Here is a 25,830-nt window from a genome sequence, read left to right on the forward strand (position 1 = left end):
ACTTATAACTTTTCTCTGTATTGAATTATTTATAGCTAAATGAAAAAAGGGGATTTAGTTATATAATTGTTTTAATATTAAATTATCATTCCGACCAAACTTATTTGTGGTTTCATGTCGTTATTTTTTTATTATATTTCTTTCATCATGTATGCCGAATTATGATATATGATTTTAATTTATGTCAATGAAAGTTATCTAGAATCTATTACAATACACAAACGTTATGCTAGTACATATAAATATTATATGTACGTATATGCAATTTTGCTGTATATTTATCAACAAATTTTCTCCTAAAAATTTGACGGATGCAATTACAGTACAATCGTAATGTAACTAGTATGTAACTACAATGCAACTTGTATATAACTTTTACATAATTTTGAACCGTTAGATTTGTTTCAAGATTTGTGCAACTAAAGAAGGAAAAATGTCATTGCGCGCATATATGCGAGAGGATTCGTTCCCACGACCTCTTCACCGAAATAGCATGTTACGGAGAAATTTTTGAAAGTGATATACAAGTTACATATAAGATACGGTGTAATTAGATTATGATTATACTATAATTATATTTGTTGAATTTTTAGAAAATTTGACGAACAAATATATAGCTGCCCCACGACACGCGGGTGTCCGCGTCATCTTCCGGAACGGCAAAAATATAGTCCTATCACTTTTCCGGCGGCAACCCCAATTTGGCAACTCCCGAGTCTCCGACACAATGCCAAATTGCTTAATTTCCCTTGCCCGGCCGGCTGCTCCCACACTCCCACACTCCCACCTCACCAACCCACGCCACCCTGCTACGCCCACCGCCAGCCGCCACACCCAAACCCAACACACCTCCCGACCCGACCCGCCCCGCCCCCCACCTCACACTTCACCATCAGTACTCTGGCACTCTGCCACTGCCGATCTCGCTCGCGCGAGCATTCACGTCGTCGCTACCGAAGGAGGAGGAGGAGGAGATGACGCTCCTGTGCGTGCCGCTGGTGGCCCGCACGGTGGAGGCGATGCGGGCCGACGCGGCCGCGGCCGCTGCCGCCGGCGCCGACCTCGTCGAGATCCGGCTCGACTTCATCGGGAGCAAGTTCCGCCCGCGGGAGGATCTCCCGCGCCTGCTCCGCGGCTGCCCGCTCCCCGCCATCGTCACCTACAGGTCAGAACCCCGGCCCTCTCCCGCTCTTGCTACCCTACCGTACGTCGTGCTCTCTCAGGCAGCTACCGCGCACCGCGCGCTGGACTGGTTTGATACAGGATTTGCGTCCATTTAGCGCGTGTTCATATGCACAGCTTGCAAGTTGCAACGTTTCGAGTGTTTCAGCTTACCATGCATGATTATTCCTGCTTTGCTTTGCTTTTGGGGTTGTATACATTTTTCGGGATGGATTTTGGGCGCTCCCTGTTTTTTTCCCTTTTCTTTTGAATTTTTAGCACAGATTATTTACTCAATGCTTTTAAAAGTGTGATTTCTCTAATGCTTTTAATTAGTACTTATGCGGCTAGACTGCGTTCGTTTGAAACGATTGGGATCTTTTTCCTCTCCCACGTAAACCACATAAACCGGAACAGTGTATGATTAATTAGGTATTGGTTTAAAATATATTAATATGATTTTGTAAGCAACTTTTATGTAGAATTTTTTTAAGAAAATAACATTTACTACCTCGTAAAAAGTTTGCGTGGAAAATAAGAAAGTAGTAGTTAAAAAAAGTGAAGCGAAACGTACCTGATGAACCCTGAGTTCCTCTCGACACTCAAGACTGTTGTTGGCCCGATCTTTCGGTGAGTTGTGATAACTACGATTTGGGAGAAACGTTGACGATCAGACTACAACCGTACAAGACGTTGCGTTGCGCCTTAGCGATCGATACACCTCTCCGTGGGTTGTTGATCTTGCCGGTGCAGATCAACCTTATTCCTGCAAGCAATCGAGAACAAGCAAGAACAAGATATAAAGCAACTGAATTGCTAGATAGACAAGACGCACAAAGATAAATTGATACACGATAAAGTGGGGTTCCGAACAAGCAGACGGACGGTCTAGCCGACACGCGCGCTGCAAGCGAAGTAGCAATGGCTAAACTTACAATTAATCAAAACCCACGAAACTCTGAAGGGGTACCTAACTATTTAAAGAGATAGGAAGACGACCAAGGGCACTCTAGGGTGGTGCTCCACCTGGTTGGGGCGCACCCCACTTGGGCCCCACTTGGGCCAGGGTCCCAAACGAAGTTACAAGCCCAAAGGCCCATGACAGGTGACACAACACCTTGTTTGTTCATCCGCGGATGACTAGGATGGAATTTGGCGATGAGGCTAGATCCATTGGAAAGAGGACTCCGTGGGCTTTCCATCAAGTACTCACAGGCCAAAAACGGAGGTCGTATGCAGATTCGGCGGCCGTTTGAAATCAACAGTGCAGCAGGCGGCTGAATCGGATTCCAGCACTTGGAGGCCTTGATCTTGATGTCTTCTTGTTCACGCATGATGTGAGCAATGGTTGTATCCGTAGTAGCCATGGTCACATCAGTACCCGAGGAAGATCCAAGTTTTTTCTAACTATTTCTTTAGGCGGTGCAGAGAGGATACGACAAGAAAAATAAAACGGCAACTTGACTAAAGAGTGAACAATTTTATTCCTTAATGCTGGCCATATACATATTATAAGAGTCACGAGCTCCCTCAGGAATCAAACACTTTGTAGTTTGTACTCTAGTATTTCCTATACTCACTCCGTCACTCGTCAATACAATATAGGTTAATTCTTCATGAGACTTGATATAGTTTTTAGTACTGCGATTTGTTTCAACAAGATGAGTTTGCGCCAAGGTACGATGCCGTCGATGCGTACTAGATACATATAAAGATTTCGCCTGCTTTTCTACCACATCCAGAAGTTGAATTTAGAAGAGTTTGATTTTGAAGTCATTTTATGAAAACAATTTTTTAATATAGGCTTTCAAACCGCTAATAAAAATATTAAACCATATTTTTGTTTGCTTCTTTTCACGTACATGTCAGCTGTGGTTTTGAACAATCAAAGTCGTATGTACCCCTGCATTCTTAAAAAATCAATTCTAATTATAAACCTAGATATATGCGTGTCAGGTTTGTAGATAGGGTTTTATCTTCTTTTAGAAGAGACTAGTAGGCACAAATAATCTAAGCGAACAACTAGCATGTATTTTATTTACAGTACGTGACACTTCTGCTCTATCCGCTATTAGTAGTACTTTTTTTTTTAGAACTGGTATTAGTACTATTTCTACTTTTTTTTTTCGCATTGCATGTTTCACATGTGCACAGGCAGTTGTGGCAGTCAGAGTGTGTTGGGACTTGGGAGAGTTGTACTGGGAGGGAGGCAGTGTCAAGTGAGGCTATGCGATCTGCGATACTATAAGCTTGTATATGTTCGGTTCACTTTATCATCATTTTAACTTCGCTAAATTTTGATAGGGGTAATAATCTAAAACAAAATCTTAGCAATATCATTGTACCAAAAATTAGTATACTATAATAGTACGGACATGCTGTTGTTATCTCTGCCATTGCTTTTTAATTGCACGGTTAGTTTTTCCATGGCTTGTTTTGATTGCGGGGGCAGGAAGGCCCATATCAGGCCCAAATTCATTCAGTCTGGCGGTCATGAAGTTCTGAAGCTACGGGAATGGCGACGAACTAATCGTGAGATAGATAATTCTGCCGATTCCTGTCGCATATGCTTCCCGAAGAACAACGAGCACATGCTTTGTTGCGATCAAAGAGAAGAAATACTCCATATGCGTATGGTGCTATAGCTTCATGATCAAACTTGTATCTACGAGGCAACGGCGTTAAAAATTAAAAATCAAATTGGATAGTAGATAAGATATACAATTCGTGATACTCGAGGTAACAAGGCTAATTATTTATCTGGTCAAGATAGAGAGTTCTCCGGTTGGTCCATGCGCAGTAGAAAGAGAGAGCGAAGCAAACACTCAAACAGCAGCTACACTGCTACAGTGCTACAGCAGGCGGCAATAAGGGAAAAAACTGGAGGCGACACGTCCGAATCGGACGACCACGTCATCATGACGTCATCCTGCATACATAAGTGAACTTTAAATTATTTTTCCTCTTAAATTATTTATCCAAATCATGATCCGATTACACCATTAAATCCGTTGCAATTAAATCTTTAAAACAAGACCACACATGAATATAATCCGATGAACTTTTTTAAGCTTATTATTGAATTATTTTTAATAAATGTTGCACGCTGTTGCACTAAGTATATGGAATTGTTTTACTAAGTAGATTGAAAATGTTTCATCGGACGCTGTTTCACCTTATATGAAAACAATGTTTCAGCGAATAGCGAAATGATGTTTCAATTCACTGCAACATTTGATCCATACATAGTGAAACAATAAGTAAATTACGTGAACTTTTTTGTGGAAAAAAATGAAATGGATTCCCTTAATAGAGGGTTTCCATAATATGTGGGTGATTTGTTACAAAAGAATTGTTTCAATTCACTGCAACATTTGATCCATACATAGTGAAACATTATGAGTATATTATAGAGGGTTTCCATAATATGTGGGTGATTTGTTGCAACGGCGTGCATGGTGGGGACACGTGGCGGGAGCAGCGCGGGGACATGTGGCGGGTAGGGCGCGCGCGCGGGAGGGCATGACGTGTGGCGCCCGATTTTACTCCCCACGTCGAGCGCCCGATTCTAGGCATTCCTAAAAAGAAATAATAAAAAAAAGGAGTACACTTATTCGGATTTGTAACATAACGATATCTAGGGATGAAAATGGGGCGGGTATATTCCAACCGCCCGCCCTACCCGAGGCTCACAGGAGGAATATGGGAGAAAAAATGGGATACCCAATACTATCCAAGTTCGAATCCGAATTCGTTAGAAAATATGGGTTAGGATACGGGAAAACATGTATCCGCCCGCATACCCCATATTATAAAATATATATGAAAATCTATTATAAATCCACTTACAAACATGATAAAAGATTGGTTAATCACTATTTTATGAGCTCACATGTAATATTGCATAATTTTTCTCTTGATGTATCTCTTTTAATACTTTAATTACCTTATTATGTTTAATATCTATGAATTAGAGATACAAATAGATATCCGTTTCCGAATCCGATTCGATGAAAATAATATGGGATAGAATACGAGATGAGTGATATATTATCCGTCACTAACCGTACCCGACTCCGAGTTTAAAGAAAAATATGGGTTAGGATATGGGAATGCCATAATCCGACCGTATCCGCCCGTTTTCACCCCTGTCGATATCCAATCTTAGATTGCTATATTTTGAGACGAAGAAAGCAGCTCAGGTTCTCTTATCCTATTTTGCCACCATGCTCACGCGGCAAAGAACTGGCACCAATCAATGAGAGGAGAGGAAGCAGACATATACTCCATTTATTTTTGGCTGCTCCTATTTATCTCAAAATAAGTTCTTTTTTAGGTAAACATTACATCGGTATTTGTGAAAGTAGAGGCCAGATAAATGCATTGGGAGCAGATAAAGTGCAAATAATTGCATTAGAATTTGATAAAGTGGATGTATTCTAGTCTTTTCAGTTTTATGTTGATATGTGTGAGATTGGTGAAAAATGAACTTATTCTGAGAAAGTATTATGTAAGAAGTTGAAGCAAACTTATCAGTTTGACATCTTCGGCAGCCTAATCCATGGCATCTGCGCGAGGCGTCTCTACTTGGCCGGTGCAAAGTAATTTTCGTGTAGTTTTAACTTTAACTAGGGGCGAACGAGCGCGTTGCGCGCAACACTTGTCCTGTAATATTGATGATGGAAGGGAACGTATTAGTGCCGTCCTGTTAATATAGGTATGACTAATGCTTAGATAAATTCAGGGGTACACATTACAGGTATTGTCATCAACTCATCATCCATCTGATAATTATACATAAATAAATGTAAATGCTATATAAAGAGGGAGAAAGTAGTGTATAAAATAGTCCATCTGATAATTGCACATATAATATATGTACATCTACAAATAGGAGTGTAAAAAGTTAAAAACTACAACAATGCTATTCCTGTAAGTTTGTAACAAACCTCATTAAATAACAAATATTACTATTCTGACAGCAAATGAAATGAATCCTTTTGATCGTGTTGTCCAAAATTGCTTTTACTTGCATCGGATTGCACTTCCAAAAGTGCACTTGACTATTTGATATGTAAATCACGATCCTAGACTGAAAAGCAAACCATGAAGAGTTACACACAACAATGTAAATATGACCAGATTTACACACAAGAATGTAAATATGATATGGTATTACTTTATCAAATAACCCGTAAATTTAGCTACCAACAGAATCACTATCCAGCACAATATAAGAAAAACAGTGACACTGAACAATTAAGATATACTATACATTGGCATATTTCCGGATATTCCCCACCCATCATCTCTCCCGACCTTGTCAAAAGAATAAACAATCAAGATATACTGCCTCTGAATTTTCTCAGCAACATTAGAAGTAGCCATGTTCGTTTAATCCTTCTGAACTAAAAATTTCTTGCACAACATTTTCTAAAAATGTAAGGCAAAGTAAAAACATAGATTGAACAAAGAACATCCAAAGTGTAATTTTCTATATCCAGACTGTCCATGACACATTAGAGAGTTAAGTTGGAGAGTACTAACCACCTAATGTTAATGATTTCCTTGAAAAATCAAATTAGGAAGCCTTGAATCACAAGGACCAAATATATTTATTAATCATAGGGACCGACAGGAGACAAATGCAATTGCACTTTAGGGCAAGGATTGGTATGAACCTGACAGTAGTGAAGGCGATGGTCATAGAGAAACAAGAGAAGATGGTTGGAGGCTGGGAGAGGGAGCAACTCTGTGAAACCATCATCATTTGCAGGAAGCAATCAAAAGGTCCATTCGGCCACCTCGTTCCCAAGCTGTACAATAAAATGGAATCAGCAAATGGCATATATCTTATCAATATATGTGTTTTCATGTAATCATTTACCGATATAAAATAAAACACAACCACCCAAGCATGGACACCACGAATGACATCAACGGTTGTTAATTAAAAATGAAAAAAAAAGAGTGGTCAATCCTATTTGCATTCACTAATCACTATCATTTTATTAAGAGGGGATATAAGGTATAAAACCAAGGCCAGGAAGAATTTTTGAGTAACCAGTAGCAGTCCACTCCCAGTGCAATTTCATTGGATTCACCACAAGCTGCAATCAGCATCCACCCAGGTGAAGGCAACCAAAAATGAGGCTCTCAAATGCAGTACTGTTAATATCCACTATATTTTGAGCAATTTGAAACCAAAAAATGAGGCACATGAATTAGATCTTAAACAGTGTAATCTAAGATATAGATCTAACAAAAAAGGACAAGATATTTATTAGACAAAAGTGAACAATTAAACTAAGTATTCCAGTTTGGAACAGAGAAATTCAAGTGAAGGAGAAGTTCTCCATTTTTGTGGCTTAGAGCAAAATCACTTTGATGGAGACTGAACTTATGCAAATATTAAGTCACATTTGAATTCTATACAAATAATTAAACCCAGTGATACATTTAAATACACTGGAACTGCACAAGAAAGGATGAAATGCATCTAAGCTTGCTGTTATGGGGAAAAAAGCATATAAACTTTGAAGCCAGCTATCCTAAGGGAAAAATTAATGCGAGTTCTCATAAGCATATTCTGTTTTTAGTATAGTATAAAGAAAGAACCTATGACTGGGAGCATTCAAAGTGCACAATGGAATTTAGCGCTGGAATGGTTCAAGGTTTATTGCAGTGCAATAATGCATCTGAGCCAAAGCATCCAGCAAAATATGCAGCATAAGTATATTAGGTTCCATGCAGATGCAAGTGGTGGCAGTTCCATTAATATCTTAGATAGCAGGTAGCAGCAGAGGTGGTAGAAATAACAGTGCTTATTTATAGTAGTGATGTTTTTGCTCTAAGGCTCTATATGTTGTGCTGCATAGTTCTTGTTCCAGAAGCGTTAACTGGCCACTTTGTCAGCTGTGCCATTCCTAATCATAGGTGTTTATATTTTCAGAAATTGAACATGGAGCACCATGGTTCTGTGTAGATATAACAAAAAAAATGACAACAAACAATAAAATTAGTTATGGTCTGTAGAGAATTAAGGTGGAGAGTTCTATAAATAAATACCAGTCCATTTGAAATGCACCTTTGAATTTGCTGAGCCTGTTACCTGACTTAAACAATGAGAATTAGGCATGGCCTTCATGAGTTGTTCCACATTGTTAATTATACACTTCAAGCAACTTTAGAGGATCTGCAGCAAATGAAAGCAGACATTACTTAATGCTTGTCAGAGGACACTTAAATGAAACAAAAATAGTAATTAATTTAGTTTATTCACCAGAAAAAAATATATATTACAGACAAAAACTAAATGAGGAATCAAAATGTGTTTTGAGTTTCTATCTATTGTAGAGAACTAAATTTATATGCCTGAAATTTATAATACATATATGTATTATACAAAACTAAATTTCTTGTTTGTAATTTTTAAACAGTAAGTCGTAAATTGAGCAATCTTCAGGAAAAAAAATTGGACTTTTACATCGCCATCAGCACTATTCACAAAGTGTCCCCCATGTCACTATTACGCTGCCAAAACAGACCCCCCCACAGATTTGCGGATCTATAAGCTGAAATATGAAACGCAAAGTTCTTTCAGTAACAACTCATATACTGAATTACTTCGTTAGGATGAAAATCCTAAACAATTAATACTTCAACTCAAATCACATCAGAAAGAGAAGATGTGCAAAATGGTAAAGCACATCAGATCTAACAATCAAATCAACAATGAGCACCGGAAAAAAAAACCTTTCTTCTTTTACCTGTCCTGATAAAAGAGGGCATCACTTTAGCGCTGTAGTTTCTTCTAAGATTGCTTGCTAGGCTTAGTGATGATATATGAATCAGCTAAACTGAAAATAAGGAAACAAATTAGTCAAGACTGCTGAGATAGTGGGTAGGAAGCAAAAGCAAATTAATATATAGGATTTACCAAAAAAAAAAATCCAATAACATGATTGTCATTTTATATCAGCAATCATACATTGTACAACTGGTATCATTATAGCAAAAGAAATGACTGCCAATAATTTTTGCTGCCATAGTATACACAGGATGTTGCCAAATATATTGAATGAATAAATATTCAGACCGTGCATTCTATAAATAATGAAGCGTGGAGATACATAGTTAGTTAAGGCTTGTTCTTCTATTTAACTGAAGCGTGGAGATATATAGTTCTAATAAGAACTCTAGTGCTATATACAATTCCACTATTTGATTAATAATGTAGACATGCCACAATTAGCCACTTTTTGCCCATGGGAAACAGAGGAATAGCAGTTGCCTTATAGTTGCTTGCCATGGCAGTTGCCGATGACATCATTTATCTCTGAGCCGATGTCATATTTGAATCGATCGGCAGATATAAATAAGTAGGAAAGGACTAAATCTACTCGATCGGCTGTAGGTATTAACAATATATAATCCTTATGTCGATATATACTTAAATCAAGTGATTGGGATAGATCGGTCGCCATGCCGAGACAGTATAAATCACTTAGATCGAAATATATATTAACAATATGATTATAAATGTTTACAGCATAGCCGATCAGATAGATCTAACATGTATCGGCTAATACCCCGATACCACTCTATATTAAGATATTAAAGCAAGTAAAATATATCAAACAAAAGCCTAATATACTTTGTTGTAATAAGATCTTAACATAAAGGGCAGATCTAGCATATCAATTAAGCATGTAAGATATAAAGCTAAATCAGGTAAGATCGGCTGAAACCTCGATACTACCCTAATCGGCAACCAAAAGCAGGCTAGAGATTAAGATTCTAATCACGACTTATAAGATCAAACTCAACTGATGCAGCTATAAGTATGAAAAGAAAGACAATATCTAGACAATCAAGCCGTTGGATATTTCATAGAGTGGTGGATATCATGTATAATCTAAGCCAACATAGATATTTAACCTAATCTGGCTGCCTTCCAATGATAGATGTTAGCCGATTGAAGGTTAGATAACGATATTGTCTAAGATTATACAGAATATATGATAACTCGCCGAATTACATAAACAAGATTAGAGTATCATGAAGATGGAAGCACTAATCCCGAGAACGCAAGCTGCCATAACAAGTTTTACCTCTAGTTGAAGATCGAAACCGATGCAGCTCAACTCGAAAGAAAGAACTCGTCGAAACAAAACGAAAGTAAAAGGGTGGCGATGCGCCGAGATTGTATTGAACGTGTGTTGTTGTATTACATGGGGCTCAGGGTCTATTTATACCCGAGATTACAAAATATGTCCGTGTCGAACACGACTCTTATCTCTAACAAACTCTAAGATACCATAAGTCTTTGCGGCAGACTTTTGCCCAAACATATCTCTAAGAAAATTACATGAAATATCCTAATTAATAGATATAATTGCCGTCTCAGGACTCAATCCGTGCATGACAATCCTCATGAAGCTCATTAACTCAACCCGACAATGTGTACCGCGTCACATTGTCGGACTCGGCTCAATCGGCTAACCTTGTCCAACTCGGACTCTGCCGATCCCGGTCGTAGCCGATGCGGACTTTAGCCGATCCTTGCTCTGTTTCCAGAACAATTTCCATCTTGGATTCCGCCTCAATTTTATCTCCATCTCCGATACTGAAATTACCAAATTTGGTTGTTAACAACGATCCAAAAACTGCATAAATAGGTGATGACGATCCAAAAACTGCAGCTGTTCAACTATCATGTTATAAGCACCTTTACGAAAAATATATATATGTATATTTGATAGAATATGGTATGTTTGGTTATCAGCACATGTGCTCTATCATCAAGGTTGTGTTATTACCGAGAGTTAGCTAAAATTAATTATATTGGTTCCAGGTGAAGTGTTAAGAAACTTTTCAAGAAATAAAAATAGGGAAAGAGAGTAAGAGACAAAGTGAGCAGTGGATACACTGTAGGTACCTTCCATATGATAAGATCAACATAGTCTTGAAAGTGAAAATAGAACTTCTTCTTCAGATGCTGGACTCTCAGTAAACAAATCCATTGGTTCAACAAACAATTAAAACAAAATATTTTGCTCCACAACAAATTAAGTTACAAAGACGGCACACAGCAGTACCAATGAAAGACGGCACACAGCATAGCAAGTTCCAAAATTCGGCGGTATTTATCCCCTCAAAAAAAATCAGCAGTATTTTATTTCACTCTTATTGGGTACTCCCTCCGTTTCATAATGTAAGATTTTCTAGCATTGCCCACATACATATAGATATTAATGAATCTAAACACATACATGTCTAGATTCATTAACATCTAAATGAATATGAGCAATGCTAGAAAGTCTTACATTGTGAAATGGAGGAAGTAGCAGTTAGCACTATTGTTAGCAAGATGGCAGCACCATATCATAACTAAACTTGAACCATTAATCTAGCCATAGTAAAAATGGATTAATAAGATACATTTTCTTGCTAAGAATCAGGTGTGCGAGAGCTTACAGTGCAGGTGAGTATTTGATGGCACTGGTGCAAATCAGCTTCCTCTAGATGGTAGCAAAAAGAATATCTGCAGAAATGATGAGGTCTGATTTAGAAATGCAAATCCTTTGGTCATTACGAAGCACCGTTTTATTTCAAAAAATCCTAGAACTAGTGGAATGCAATCATGTAATCCTTAAAAAATGAAGTATAAAACTTCAGGGGAACATTTAACCCAGTGGCATTTGGCACAGCAAGGGCATAAACAATGATGATCCACCTCATTACCTATCCAATTTTGAGCATGTACTTATGTATATATGTAATACTAAAATACAGATATACAGAAAACAAGAAGAAATGGTATTTTACAAAGAAATGGTTTAGGAAGATGCATGTGCTACCTCTACCAAACCATAATTTGGGGTGTACCTCAACTCCAGTAGCAATTGAATAGAACAAGTAAAATAAGAGTTCTGATACCTTCAAATCCAAGCTTGAACATTTCTTTGATATATCCGTAGAACTCAGTTCTATCACTGTCTTTTCCCTGTCCTATTGTCACTAAGCCACTATTTATTGTAACTGCCTTTGTCATCACCTTCTCATGTTTATCTGTCCAGAAACGATACTCGTTTATGTCATATGTACTATGTATTAACTCAAGTGTGGAATCCTTTAGCTGAAATTAGCACTCATATATAATCATGTCTGTGAGACTCTACATGTCAAGGTATAGCGTATGCATTAAGCATGCTGTGATCAACAAACATAATGTAGAAGGGCAATAAAAAAATGAGAAATTACCTGCTGGTAGAACCACGCCAAGCACCATTCCGTACAGGTTTTTCTTTATGTGTTATATTTGGTTCACCACGTCTCTTCCACTCCTGACCTATAATTCTCTATAGAAATAAAATGCATGCATGTCAGCAAACGGAAATAAAATATTGTGATGATCTAGAAAAAATATCCCTTCTAAAGCTATTTTATTGTGCATCTCTGAATGTTATGCAGCAACATTGTGAGCTTTTTAGTGAAAAGAAAATTTGAGTATCCAACAAACTAAGACCAATGTTATTAGTTATACAAACTATAGAATCCCAAAGCACCATGCACCATGGACCATCTCGTCATCTATAACTAATGAAAAATGCCATAGTATTTCTGATGAATAACATATATGCAGCGATTAAGAATGCATGACTAGAAAGTACTGTGGCGATATATAGAAAGCTACAGATTGGGTAGCTCCTTCCGGCATAAAAGCAGATCGCTAACAACAAGCACCTCGTGAGAAGCGATCTTCGCTAAAAGTAACTCAGCTGCAAAAAGACAGAAAATGTAGCTATGCAGATTGACATGGCGCACAGTGATGCTCGCTAGCTTACTCTTGTAGTCTTGTGGCCACCAAGGAGCTGGACAGCGTTCACAACGCGGGCCTGGAGCGCGGTGGTCACACGGACGCTCCTCTTTGAGCCCGGAAGGGACGGCCGCCATATGCTGCCGCCACCAAGACGACCGGAGAAGAAAAAGAGGGGCATTATTGGATCTGGAGATGGCGGCCTCCCCCCTTGCCGCGCTAGGGGATGGATCTGGTGGTTTTGAGCTCAAAAACGCCGGATCTGGTCGTCCCCAGCTTGCATCGGCCAGATGAAGGGAAGATGTAAGGAGATATGGCGGCGGCGGCGTCGCTGGGGATAGTAAGGTGGAGAAGGAGGAGGCGGTGGCACTTGGCCGGGGAGGAAAAGGGGAGGGACGGCGGTGGAACTGGGCCGGGGAGGATTGGAGGAGAGGGAGGTGGAGGCAGTACTCCGATGCGGAGGGGAAGCATGCGGCGGTCCAGAAGACGAGGAGGTTTCGACCAACTCGCCGCCGGCAGCACCGCCAACTGCTAAAGTCGGAGGGCCTGGCAGCCGACAAAGATACGAGGAGCACCCCTCGGTCGACATCCTCGCCGAGGAGCCGGCGTCCACAAGCTGCAGGCTGCAGCGCGGACGAGCGAAGGAGCCAAGGCGGCAGCGGCGGCGGCGGCGGCGTCGCGTGGGAAGAGGAGGGAGAGGCGGAGATAAGCCTGAGCGCGAGTGGGGACTGGATTTGGCGAGGTGATGGGGGCACGGACTGCTTTGATCGTCTGAGACCGACGGCTCGGACGGCTCACGCGAAGGAAGGTTACTGCTGCCCTAGAAAGATGGGAATTTGTATTCCCGCGCACCACCAGAAATTGGGAATTTGGAGGGAAAATTTTTTTGTTTCATTAAAACTTTAACCAATTCATTTTTTTACTTGTTGTAACGTGTAGCTTATTTATTATTATATCACTAAAAACATATACTTCTGTTGGGCAAAGAACAATTTCACTCTAATAACATTTAGAATGAAAACTTTTAAACTTCTAATAGGATAATATTTCCATCAAACTATTGCAAACTACATAATTGAAGAAGGTGTATCATGAATGCATTACAAAATTTTTCCATACGAGCGTATTAAGAAATAAAATTTTAAAATTTAAAACTAGTTTATCTCACTCATATAAATTTTAAATTGGATGATTTTTTTTCTAAATGTTTCTAAAATCATGCTCTGTCATGTTATTGTATTCTTACTACTATTATTTTGGCCATTTTTTCTTATGACTTTGTTTTATAAATTTAAATTTTGAATTTTAAAACTTCAAATAATATTTTGAAGTAGTAAATAATTTCAGCTGAAAAAGTCATGAACATAAAACTTGTAGAACTCATTAAGACATACAACTTTTATTTTGGTCATTTCTTCATTCAATAAAGTGATACTAACATTGTTCACAAAATTTACATATCTCTCATATAGTTTTATAAACTTTGTGAACAATATTACTATCACTTTGTCAGATGAAGAAATGACCAAAAATAAAAGTTGTATGTCTTAATGAGTTATACAACTTTGTTGTTGATAACTTTTTCAGTTGAAATCATTTAGTATTTGAAAATGTTGTTTGAAGTTATCATATTTTGAAATTCAAATTTAAATTGTTCAAACAAAGTCACATAAAAAAAGACTAAAACAAAAGGTGTAGATCTTGATAAGTTATACAACTTTGTTGTCAACAATTTTTCCATTTGAAATCATTTACTACCCAAAAAATTATTTGAATTTCTTATACTTTAAAATTTAAATTTTATATAGTTCAATCAAACTTGGATGAAGAAATGACCAAAAGAAAATTGGTATATCTCAATGAGTTCTACAAGTTTGTTTTTGACAATTTTTTCATATGAATTCATTTAGTACTATAAAATTCAATTCGAAATTCTTATATTTTTAAATTAATTTTTTAATAACTATTTTCACATGTGGTCCTCTTAAAGAGCCGCATGCAAAAATCTATTTTCACATGCGGACTCTTTAAGTGGTCCGTATGTAAAAATATTTCACATCTAAACAATTTTTTCCCTCCTTTCCACTTCAAAATTTTCCATCTCTTCTTCTCTCCTCTCTCTCTCATCCCGCATATGCGGGCGGCGCGCCCGAGGAAGAGGCGCTGGGAGCAGGTGCCGCCGCGGTGGCGGCGGCCAGGAGCGGCGCCGCCCCACGACGCGGACTCCGGCGATGATGGTGGGGGCGGGCATGGGAGACGGCGGCGGCCTTCCCTCACCCGGATCTGCCAGCGGCTATCCTCCCCCGCCCCGATCTGCCGGCGGCGGCCCTCCCCCGCCTGGATCCGCCGGCGGCCGCCCTACCCTGCCCCGATTCGCCGGCGGCGCTCTCCCGGCGGCCGGCGCCTCCTCGTTGGATCCGGGAAAGGAGTACGACGTCAACGGTGGCGGCAGCGGCTTGAGGATGACGACGACAGTTGGAGGATGAGGACGACGGTGGCGGCGACTGGAGGACGACCACAGGCTGGCAACGGTTGCATTTTTCGATTTTTGAAATTTTTATTTTTATCACGATTTTTCATTTTCGCATGCGACTGGCTTATGGTTGCGCTGGCCGCATGCGAAGATCGTGATCTTTGCAGACTCTCTCGCGCATGCGGTCCGGCCAACCGCATGCGAAAATGCATTTCGCCCATTTGCAAAAATGGTTTTTTTAGTAGTGCCGAAATTTAATATTTTTGATACGTAACTAATAATATGGAATTGTTCGCATGTAAATGGTATATTGGTGGCATAATAAAAAAAACATCTCCCATATCTGTGACATATTGATATGCGAACAAAATCTGTAATATGTACTATATATAAGTTGTGTTTCTCACGAGTCACGACGTGGCTTTTTATGGCTAGAGTTCTTTTCCATAATTGTTTTCATAATAACTTTTCGCACCTGGAGGAAACGGCAGCACACACAGACGGGAAGTTCCAACCCCTTCATTGACATGCGGGCCCCTCCACTAGTTTCTCCGTTAGTTAGTTAGGATTACCGGGTGTCATGTTTAACAAACACGGTAACTAAAAGCTGGAGCGTTGCTTTTCCGTTTCCTCTGTGCCATTTGCGTACCAACCACAAGAAAAAACGTTCTCACAGCAACAGATGAGTGCGCGCCAACGGAAAATGATCTGGAGATGGGACTTTGGGACCCATGTTCCCTAGTGTACCAACAAAACACTTAGTAATATTTCAGTGTTACCTAGTATCAAGAGAACACTCTGTAAAGAGAATAGTTACGTGGTGTATCTTGAAAACACTACGGAACTCACCGAGTGCCAGAAAAAACACACGGTACATCTAGTTACACCCGGGAGAGACTCACATTTGGATCATGATCTTGTTGCTTGTGAGTGTTCAGGTTAAGCATCAAACAAAGCTTGTTAAGCGGGGAGGTCAAGTGCGTGGCGTGAAGAAGCCCTCAGGACTATACGGAGGTGAAATGTCTGGTATTAATCCAAATGTGAGCCGTAGTGTTAGGTTCAAGGGCTGATGGATCGAATTGATTACGCCCAACATGGAAATTTTTGTTTGATGGTAGGAAGTTTCATGGTTGTAATTTGCCAGTAACAGTTTTGCCTAGAGAGAGAGAGAGAGCATGCATGCATTGTCTTTCAATTTTGTACCAACTAGAGTGTAGAGCCCTCCCAGTCCCAGGATGAGTTGCCGGAAGCATGTAGAGGCGCCTGGAGCACGTCGTGCAGGGAATCGGATCGGAGGATTCGGTGGCAGAGATGGACCAATTGGATACTATCATGGTCATGGCGCTGTCTGCAGTGGCCAGTAGGATTATGGGAGTGCGAGGCGAAATTTTGTCAATTAATGTCAATATTGGCACATGTCGTGGGTGCGATGTTTCTCACCGGAATGAAAAAAAGTTCAAAAAGCACAAAAACATGATTTTTGGACATATTGGAGTGTATTGGGTGCGTTCGTGGAGAAAAAATTATTTCGTGATTCGCGCGGTGAAATTTTCTCAATTAATGCCAATATTGGCATATATTGTCACACGTATGTGCAATGTTTTTGACCGGAATGAAAAAGTTCAAAAAGCATCAAAACATGATTTTTTTGATATATTGGAGTGTATTGGGTGCGTTCGTGGCAAAAAAAAATCACTTCGTGATTCGCGCGGCAAACTTTTGTCAATTAATGCCAATATTGGCACAGGTAGGTGCGATGTTTCTCACCGGAATGAAAAAGTTCAAAAAAAACACCAAAACATGATTTTTGGATATATTGGAGTGTATTGGGTGCGTTCATGAAAAAAATCACTTCGTGATTCGCGCGGTGAAATTTTGTCAATTAATGCCAATATTGGCATATATTAGTACACATAGGTGCAATGTTTGTGACCGGAATGAAAAAGTTTAAAAAGCACAAAAACATGATTTTTGGACATATTAGAGTGTATTGGGTGCGTTCGTGGTAAAATATCACTTCGTGATTTGCGCGGCGAACTTTTGTCAATTAATGCCAATATTGGCACACGTGGGTGCGATGCTTCTCACCGGAATGAAAAAGTTCAAAAGAACACCAAAATATGATTTTTGGACATATTGGAGTGTATTGGGTGCGTTCGTGGCAAAAAATTAATCCGTGATTCGCGCGGTGAACATTTGTCAATTAATGCCAACATTGGCACACGTGGGTGCGATGTTTTCACCGGAATGAAAAAGTTCAAAAAGCACCAAAACTGATTTTTGGATATATTGGAGTGTATTGTATGAGTCCGTAGCAAAAAATCACTCTGTGATTCGCGCTGCGAACTTTTGATAATTAATGCCAATATTGGCATATATTGGCATGGTGGGTGCGATATTTTCACCGGAATGAAAAAGTTCAAAAAGCACCGAAACATGATTTTTGAACATATTGGAGTGTATTGTGTGCGTCCGTAGCAAAAAAATCACTCCGTGATTTGCGCGGCGAACTATTGTCAATTAGTTCCAATATTGGTATATATTGGCACAGTGGGTGCGATGTTTTTCACCGGAATGAAAATGTTCAAAAAGCACCAAAACATGATTTTTGGATATATTGGAGTGTATTGAGAGCGTTCGTGGCAAAAAATCACTCCGTGATTCACGCTGCGAACTTTTGTCAATTAATGCCAATATTGGCACACGTGGGTGCGATGTTTTTCACTGGAATGAAAAAGTTCAAAAAGCATAAAAAATGATTTTTGGATATATTGGAGTGTATTGGGTGCGTCTTCGGCAAAAAAATTACTCCGTGATTCGCGTGACGAACTTTTATAAATTAATTCCTATATTGGCATATATTTGCCAATTTCAATTGGTCAGTCTAGATCTCTGATCCTTCATAACTATTCATAAATTCAGATTGGCAAATGCACCATCATGCAGAACAAGATTCAGACGAATGGTTGTGACGGTGTGTTGAATAAAATTGCATCTCTTGATAGCACCAAGCAAATGCATGTGGATAGTGTAGTACTCACGTCCACCAAGCAGTGTTGGTGCTAATGCAATCTGGCTGAAAGTTGCCTCTTTCTGTTGCATTCCATCGAACAGGTGGCCTGCAATAGACAAGGGTGACAACCACATCAACCAGGAAAGAATAAAAGCTTCTGGAAGCTACATGGCCATCATCCCCAGCGCATAGAGAAAAATCAGAAATTGTATCTTGTGAGAAATCAGTATTGACAAATAGGAACTAAACCATCCACACCTAACTCAGTGTTGCTGATGGTCAGTTCGTGCATTCCCAGCCCTGGTCGAAGAAGACAACAGGACAATAGTCCGGCAGCGACACCACCACTGGCAGCCATTAGGATCAGTTCAATTGCTTAATTGTACACATAATCTTCTCTGATTCATGTTCCAGTTGGAACTCAGTTTGTGTTAAGAAATCCTTGAACCAGAAATTTAGCCCAAATTTCCAGACCATTTTGTGTATTAAATCCCTATCCAAGAATCTGCTAGGTACACAAAACAACAAAAAAACAAGTAATATACAGTTCCAAACGTAAATAAAGCGTAAATACTTAGAGAAGAGGCACTTAGTCCTCGCATCGAAACGAAAACAGCAGCAGCGGAAAAAGGCGATCCTAGCGGGGCTTCAGCTCCACTCCATAGGCAACACTCAACTGGGGTCTGAGCCTTTGTCCTCTAACATCGTCTTCAGCTCAGAAGCACTACACTTTTGAAAAGAGGAATAATATCAAGCTGAGTACAACCACCATACTTACCAAGCCACACCAATGATGCAGACATGCAAGGGGGTAAAAGGATGGCTTGTGGCTCTTTGCATAATGGCGGTTGCAAAGCATTTTATTGAGCAAACGGTAAAAAAGTTGATTAATTAAAGTAATATTAAATCTCCCCAGATCAATGCTACACCATGTTGAACAGGCCCATCCATCCCACCTGAGCTAACCAGTGCATTGAGTCGATTTATTAGGGGTGACACTGATCACAGTGAATCTGGTCGATCACCCATAACCGCGGGTACGGCTATTCGAATAGTTTTACTTTGGCCAGAGGTGCACAACTGGAACCATAAGATACAATCCACCGGCATGTCACCGTGCTGTCACGTAAAATGAGGAAAAACTCTAATAAAAACTAAGTAAACGGTACATAAAAAGTAAAGAAATACGTAGAGCTCAATTTTAGATGAATTTTGCAAGTTGAACGGCTCAATTTGGTGTTCGTATGAATTAGATATGAATTTTAGAAGTTTTGAGCCATTTAAATGAATTTCTATAATTATTAACCGAATTTATTGCGCAATTATCATGATTTATGACGTCACCGAGGGGATTGGTGGCGCCAACAAGCGGGCCCCACCTGTCGGTGGCTCAAGGGAGGCGGGTGCACAGTGGACCGGGTCCACGCGGCACCTGCAAGCGGGCGCACCACGTGGTGGCCATGGCGGACGGAGAGGGCGACGTGGCGCCGACATGGCGCCACGGGGGCACCGATGCCGGGTGGCACGGGGAGGGCCACGTGCACAGCCTAGATCACCCAGAGGGGGATCGGGCGGTCATGGGCTAGCAGGGCGGCGGCAGCCGGCTGACCGATCAGGAGGCGGCGCCGCCGGGCCCGATGGTCGTCGGCGGCGAGCGGCGGCGTCGCACATGGGAGGCGGCGGGGGAAGGAGAGGGGGCTCACCGAGAGGACGTGATGGCGAGGCGAAGATGGGAAGGCGGCCGGCGACGAGGATTGGTGGCGGCGCTTCTCGGGTTGGGGTCGGGGACGGCGCTCCGGCGACTCCTGAGAGCGGTGGAGGTGCGGCCGAGGGCCAGCGGGACCTGGGGAGCAAAGAGGAGGGAGAGGCGTCGCGGCATGGCGAGGAACGCCGGCCGAGCATGGCGTTTGCAGCGGGACTCACCGGGGAGCGAGGGGAGATGGTTACAATGGCTCCCGGTGGCGATGAGGTGGTGGCCGAGGATCTCCTTGCCCTTGCGGAGCCGAAGGACATGACGGCGCACCGTGAGGAGGTCGGAAATGGCGGCCGGAGGTGTCAGGCACGCGGCAGCGACCTCGGGTTCACGGTTGGGTGGTAGTTGCGGTGGCTATTTGGGGAAACCAAGCGAAGGCCGGTGCGCGGCGAGGTGTGGCGATGCTAGTGGTGCGAGCGGCGTGGCACGGGGATTGCGGGTAGGGGTGGAAAAAAAGCTTGGGCTCGTGATCTCAGCTCGGGCTTGGCTCGAGCTCGCTTAGCTTGGCTCAGCTCGGGCAGTCTGCGGGAGCAGCGGTGGCAGGCGGCTGAATAGCGCCGGTGAGCGGCAGAAGAGGTCGGCACGGCGGGAGCGGATTTTTGGGCTGGATGGGGAAAATGGAGCAGCGGCCGGGGTGCTACGCGGTGCGGCGAATGTAGTGGAGGCGGAGGCGTGGCTTGGCGGTGGCTAGGGCAGTGGTGGCGCGTGGCCAGAGCTCACCGGCGAGCGGCGGTGCACGGGCTCGGTGTGGGGAGAGCGAGAGAGAGTGCGGCGGGCTCTGGAAAGATGGGGAAAAGAGAGAGGGAGTCCCGAGGAGCATTTTTTATAAGCTCGGGGAGGGGAGAACGTGCCCGGACGGGGCGGCAACGGGCGGCGGCGTGGGACTCCGGCAATGTGGGCGACTGGGGCGGCTCGGCGCCGATTTTCTCGGGGAGAGTAGGGGATTTGAGTGGAGGTGTCGACCCCCGATTTTGGAAATCGGAAATCTTCTGTGTTTATCAGTATCAATCCATGGATCAGTAGTTGGTACACACATACATAGCCGAATCACAATACATCACGTATGAATTCAGGCTAAGAGAGTTAAATACTTACATTAGGGCCAGGCAGGCCAACAACTATCAGAGAAACAACAGCGGAAGACAAAATAATATAAGGGCCCGGTTGACATGCCACAAGCAGTCGACTGGGGAACGAGACCTAGATCGAAACCGCACTCCGGTCATCTTGTTAAGTACGCAAGCGTACTAAAACAAGGGCTTCTCTTCAACACTCTGCTAAAAGATATGTATAGAGCAACAATGAGTACAAAAGTACTCAGAAAGCCACCACACAAAATGCAGTAATGTACAGGATAATACAAGGAGTGGCTATGGTTACTTTGCGTAAAGCTGAGTTTTCAAATATCATTTCACAAACCTAAGACCTAGCATAAACTGATCAGGTTTTAACTCCATTGTTCATTAAACAACGACGGTTCTATCCACCATCCATTGTATTCCCAAGGATAGCTTCCCGCCACTGGTCGTCATGGTTTTCTGGGGTCTACCCCTTCTCACCTCTTGAGAAGTTGATTCACCAGTACAAAATCATCATGCATCATCTCACCCATCATTTTAAGAATTTAGAGTCTAGCCAAGTGTAATACATGTCCCGGTGCTCAATAACCGCGAGCACGGGTATTCGAATAGATTTGGTTTACTCACACTGCAGTGGATGTACGTACACTTTACCCGTACTCCGCGACTACCCAACACATGAGCCTCGTCCCAACACATGAGACGCGTCACGGCAAAGCCTTTCAATAACCTCACATTGGCAGTACCCGCTCCATGAACTTACATCCTCATGCACTCTAGGCGTCATAAGTTTCTAGCAGTGAGAGGAGTTCTGGCTCTCCCGGGAAGGGAAGACTCACACATGCATTAAGTTATAGTTAAGTTTAGGTTTACACATGGCAGTCCTACCGATGGCGACACCACTGTAGGCACCCGCCCTACGCGGTCCTACCAATGGCTGCCCCACCGTAGGCCCTGCCTCACACACATCAAGAAAACCACTATGCAGGGATACTGCCTCCGCTCGGCTATTTACTCCGCTAGGTCTATACCCACTCGAGAAGTACAGTTGTACGGGGGTCGTTTTATGCTTAGCTTCATGGCTCGGTCCTTAACTGACCAGGGATGACACTAGCCTTTACCGGACACCACCCAAGTCCTCCAGCCGCCCCAATCGAAAATAGTTGTTTAGTTTCATTTTTCCTTTCACAAATCATGTCACCAATGTCATGGCAATGTGACGCTCATGTCTCCACATGCCGTATCTCAACTACCTTCCCTAAGGTAGTTACCCAAGCATATAGCATATCATGCAAAAAAGTTTTAGTATAGTTATTTAAAGAATAGATAGAAATAAGATTGCGTCCAATAGGATTTGAACCTATACCAAAGGTCCATGAGGGAAAGGTGAAAAGAACCCCCAGTGGGTAGTGAAATAGAACGTGAAACCGTGCTGAGCTCCCAAGCAGTAGGAGGGGAAAGTGATCTCTGACCGCGTGCCTGTTGAAGAATGAGCCGGCGACTCATAGGCAGTGGCTTGGTTAAGGGAACGGAACCCACCGGAGCCGTATATGAGAATGCATGATTCTAAAGTACCATTACTAAGCTTTTGTCATAATTGACTAAGGACTCATACGTAATCATGGGTACAAGGAAATAATGAGGTAAACAATAATCAAAGGCATGGCATAATAACAAGTAGGATATTCATCATTGCATGCAATTTTATTTATAAACAAAACAATTTCGCAATTGGGACCAACATGCTTAAGGGATGGGGTGATGACTTGCCTGCTCAGGATAGTTCTTATTCTTATTCTTAATATAATCTTGATCAACCTTCACCTCCTAGAAGCTGCATACGTTGCCTCACGACTAACCGATATACAAATTCTATAATACGCGAGAAAAACCAATATTCAAACAACAATCAAATGTGCACAAGAAAAATATAATGATGGTGTCGAACCTAGGGTTGCTCATACTATTCCGGCTTGCTAATGGATTCTAATCATGCTAAGGGCCAAGATTCTTAGTCTTTCTATTGTCATGGCGGCTTATTAGGGGCTAATCATCATAGTATAAATGAGATACACAGTGCTAATATGTGGTTAGGATTTATAACTAGTACCTGTTTATTGTATGTGATGGTTCTGTTGACTATTCACTGGAGGTTAACCGAACTATACATATACTACTCCACATGATGACATTGTACCGACTAACTTCTAAGTAGTCCAAATACAACCAACTCTGTTATTATTTCTCATAAACAAGTTAAAGATTCATCTATAAGTATTAATATTTTAGTTATAAAATATGAGGCTAAACTTTATGTAAATAATTTATAAGTCATGGGTTTAATTACACAACCATTAAATAGTACTAGTAGTCTAGTATCATCCTATACATTAATTTGAGACATCATTTAAAATTAGTTTGTGTGGTTGGTACGGTGACAAGACATGTTAGAGACGAATATTCTTACATCTACTTTACTGTAAAATATAAATTTTATTTGTTAGCACATTTTTAAATTGACTATTATGCATCATCTTGATATTAATTATTTTATAATTATAAATATATTTTATTAAATAATGAATTATATACCATTGGAAAGAATATGAATTTTATATGAATTTAGGTTCAAGTTTCACTCAAATCCGAGTTAAAATGAGCAAGTTACACTAGTTTAAAGATTCAAATAGGAATAATTGCGAAATAGCACTATTCATAATTGATTATTTTAGTTCCGAATCATTATCCATAACCTACCGTGACTGACAGGTGGGGTCAGGGTTTTATTATTCTTTCAGCCGATTTGTTTTACCCCGGATAAAAATTGGAGCGGGCCCGGCTTGTCAGCGACTTGACCAGGAGTCGTCTTCTACCTTCGTCTTCTTCTTCCTCCCGACCGAGCGGAAGCAGCAGGGAAATAAGGCGCGCACGGCAAGGCCGGTCGAGGGCGACCCGACGGCGGTGAGGGGAGGGTGCGGCAAGGCTCCGGCGACCTTCGGCCGGCGGCCACAGCGCAGGATGGTGCGGGGGCGAGCAGCGCCGCATGGCCGCCATGGCCGAACTCGGGTAGCTAGGGGCTAGGGTGGTAGGGTTTGTTTCCGACCAAACTGATGAGGGATTGAGCATCTATGGTGTACGAGGGTTCCGTTTTTACATAAAAATAGAAGGAAGAGCCCCCGGGATGGCATGTCCACGGTGACCTCCATGGGCGGAGCTTTGGAGCTCGGGCTTGGCACTGCTATGGACCTAATCGACGAAATTGATGGGGGATTTAGTTCCTAGGGGACTAGTATGAGTCATAGGAGCGAGGAATTACCGAGGAAAGGAGGAACGACGAAGTTCCATGTCGTGGAACAGAGGCAGACGGTGTTGATGGCGCCCGAAGGTGTTCGTCGGCGTTCCTTGGCGTCCAACCTCCCCAATGGCGACGGCGGCAGCGTAGCTCTGCCTCCACTTCCTCCAACCTCCAGCTCCGGCCGGAGAGCCTCGCAATGGTGATCTCTAGCGGTGGTGAGAGAGTGATCGCAAGGTGTTCGATGAAATGCACTCGAGGAAAAAAGGCAGAGAGGGATGGGGTTTTTATGGGGGCTTAGCTTAGGGTGTAAGGAAACCATGGGGATAAGATCGCCAGCACATGGCCTGGACGAGCTAGAGTTCAATGGCGATCGGATAAGAGCAATGAGGTGGATGACATAGATAAAGATTGATCTCCTTCAATACTAAGGTTTTGTGGGCCATCATCACCCTATAACCTATAGTCTGCGAGTTTTAGCCCTAGCTGGGGAAGGGGACTCCGTTTTATCCACTGGACACAAAGAGGGGCGCATCGTTTTGTCTAGCGGGTGCATGGAGGGGCGACGGGACGTCATGGCGTTTGGATAATGGGGTGGATGTGGCAATGGCGACGCGCTTATCCAATCGGCTTCGTTCCTCATCTCTTGGAGCGACGGCTGAAGGAGATGGCGGCTTGACCGGGGTCGAGTCGCGGACCTGCCTGGCGTGGCGCGGGCTCATGGGAGCGGGTCCGGTTCAGGGTTGGACGCGGTGCGGACATGATGTTGGTGCGAGACGCGACGAAGTGGCGCACGAGAGGGAGTGGCGCAGTCAGCCTGGGACTGGGAGCGGATGGATGCGGCGCGAGGGAAGGGATGCGTGGCATTCAGCGCACGGGCACGACGCGGGGCGCGGTGCAGAGCGACGTACGGAAGAGACGCGACGCGGACACGACGCGGTCTAGGTGGGAGGCGGCTGTGTTGGGACTCGGGAGGAGTTCGGTTCGGGATAGGGCTCCGGTCGAGCACCTGGCGGCCCATGAACAGTAGCCGGCTGGAAAAGAGAAAGAAGGAAGAAAAGAAAAAAGGAAGGAAAGGGAGGGGCTAATCTGCAAAATAGTTGGGATTGGAATTGAGATGTAGCTTTATACATTTTGGATTCAAGAATTCAAATATTTTATTTGAATATTTATTTGCTTATTCATTAGTTCCCAAATGAATTTGCTTTCCATTAGATTATCCAAAAATTATCCAATAT

The 25,830-nt window shown here is 42.2% G+C and overlaps 1 protein-coding gene and 2 long non-coding RNA genes across 11 annotated transcripts; all 3 read right to left on the bottom strand.

Moving 5' to 3' along the window:
* Positions 1-5,890: 5,890 nt before the first annotated feature.
* Positions 5,891-9,734, bottom strand: LOC127760358 (uncharacterized). 3 transcript variants are annotated; one of them, XR_008015074.1, is made up of 5 exons: positions 8,931-9,734; positions 8,648-8,735; positions 8,273-8,356; positions 6,843-6,977; positions 5,891-6,253 (listed from the first exon to the last, which is right to left on the bottom strand). It is a non-coding gene; the product is annotated as an uncharacterized LOC127760358 (long non-coding RNA). The 3 variants fall into 3 exon arrangements; XR_008015075.1 differs by having other exon boundaries at positions 8,648-9,729; XR_008015073.1 differs by lacking the exon at positions 8,648-8,735 and having other exon boundaries at positions 6,843-8,356; positions 8,931-9,719.
* A 604-nt stretch (positions 9,735-10,338) lies between these two features.
* Positions 10,339-12,443, bottom strand: LOC127760347 (uncharacterized). 2 transcript variants are annotated; one of them, XR_008015070.1, is made up of 3 exons: positions 12,427-12,443; positions 12,103-12,234; positions 10,339-11,707 (listed from the first exon to the last, which is right to left on the bottom strand). It is a non-coding gene; the product is annotated as an uncharacterized LOC127760347 (long non-coding RNA). The 2 variants fall into 2 exon arrangements; XR_008015069.1 differs by lacking the exon at positions 12,427-12,443 and having other exon boundaries at positions 10,339-10,789; positions 11,641-11,707.
* Positions 12,432-24,929, bottom strand: LOC127760320 (uncharacterized). 6 transcript variants are annotated; one of them, XR_008015068.1, is made up of 4 exons: positions 20,172-21,307; positions 18,727-19,197; positions 18,497-18,574; positions 12,432-12,524 (listed from the first exon to the last, which is right to left on the bottom strand). XR_008015068.1 is itself a non-coding variant. In XM_052284565.1 (2 exons), exons 1-2 carry the CDS (start codon positions 24,912-24,914, stop codon positions 18,366-18,368), a joined length of 507 nt encoding a protein of 168 aa, XP_052140525.1. In that variant the 5' UTR covers positions 24,915-24,929; the 3' UTR covers positions 18,215-18,365. The 6 variants fall into 6 exon arrangements, 1 of the variants encoding a protein (XP_052140525.1); XR_008015067.1 differs by lacking the exon at positions 12,432-12,524 and adding an exon at positions 21,317-21,492 and having other exon boundaries at positions 18,215-18,574; positions 20,172-21,210; XR_008015066.1 differs by lacking the exons at positions 12,432-12,524; positions 20,172-21,307 and adding an exon at positions 21,317-21,492 and having other exon boundaries at positions 18,215-18,574; positions 18,727-19,192.
* Between the last annotated feature and the right edge of the window lie 901 nt (positions 24,930-25,830).

Source organism: Oryza glaberrima, chromosome 1 (assembly GCF_000147395.1).
Source record: "Oryza glaberrima chromosome 1, OglaRS2, whole genome shotgun sequence".
Classification (NCBI taxonomy): domain Eukaryota; kingdom Viridiplantae; phylum Streptophyta; class Magnoliopsida; order Poales; family Poaceae; genus Oryza; species Oryza glaberrima.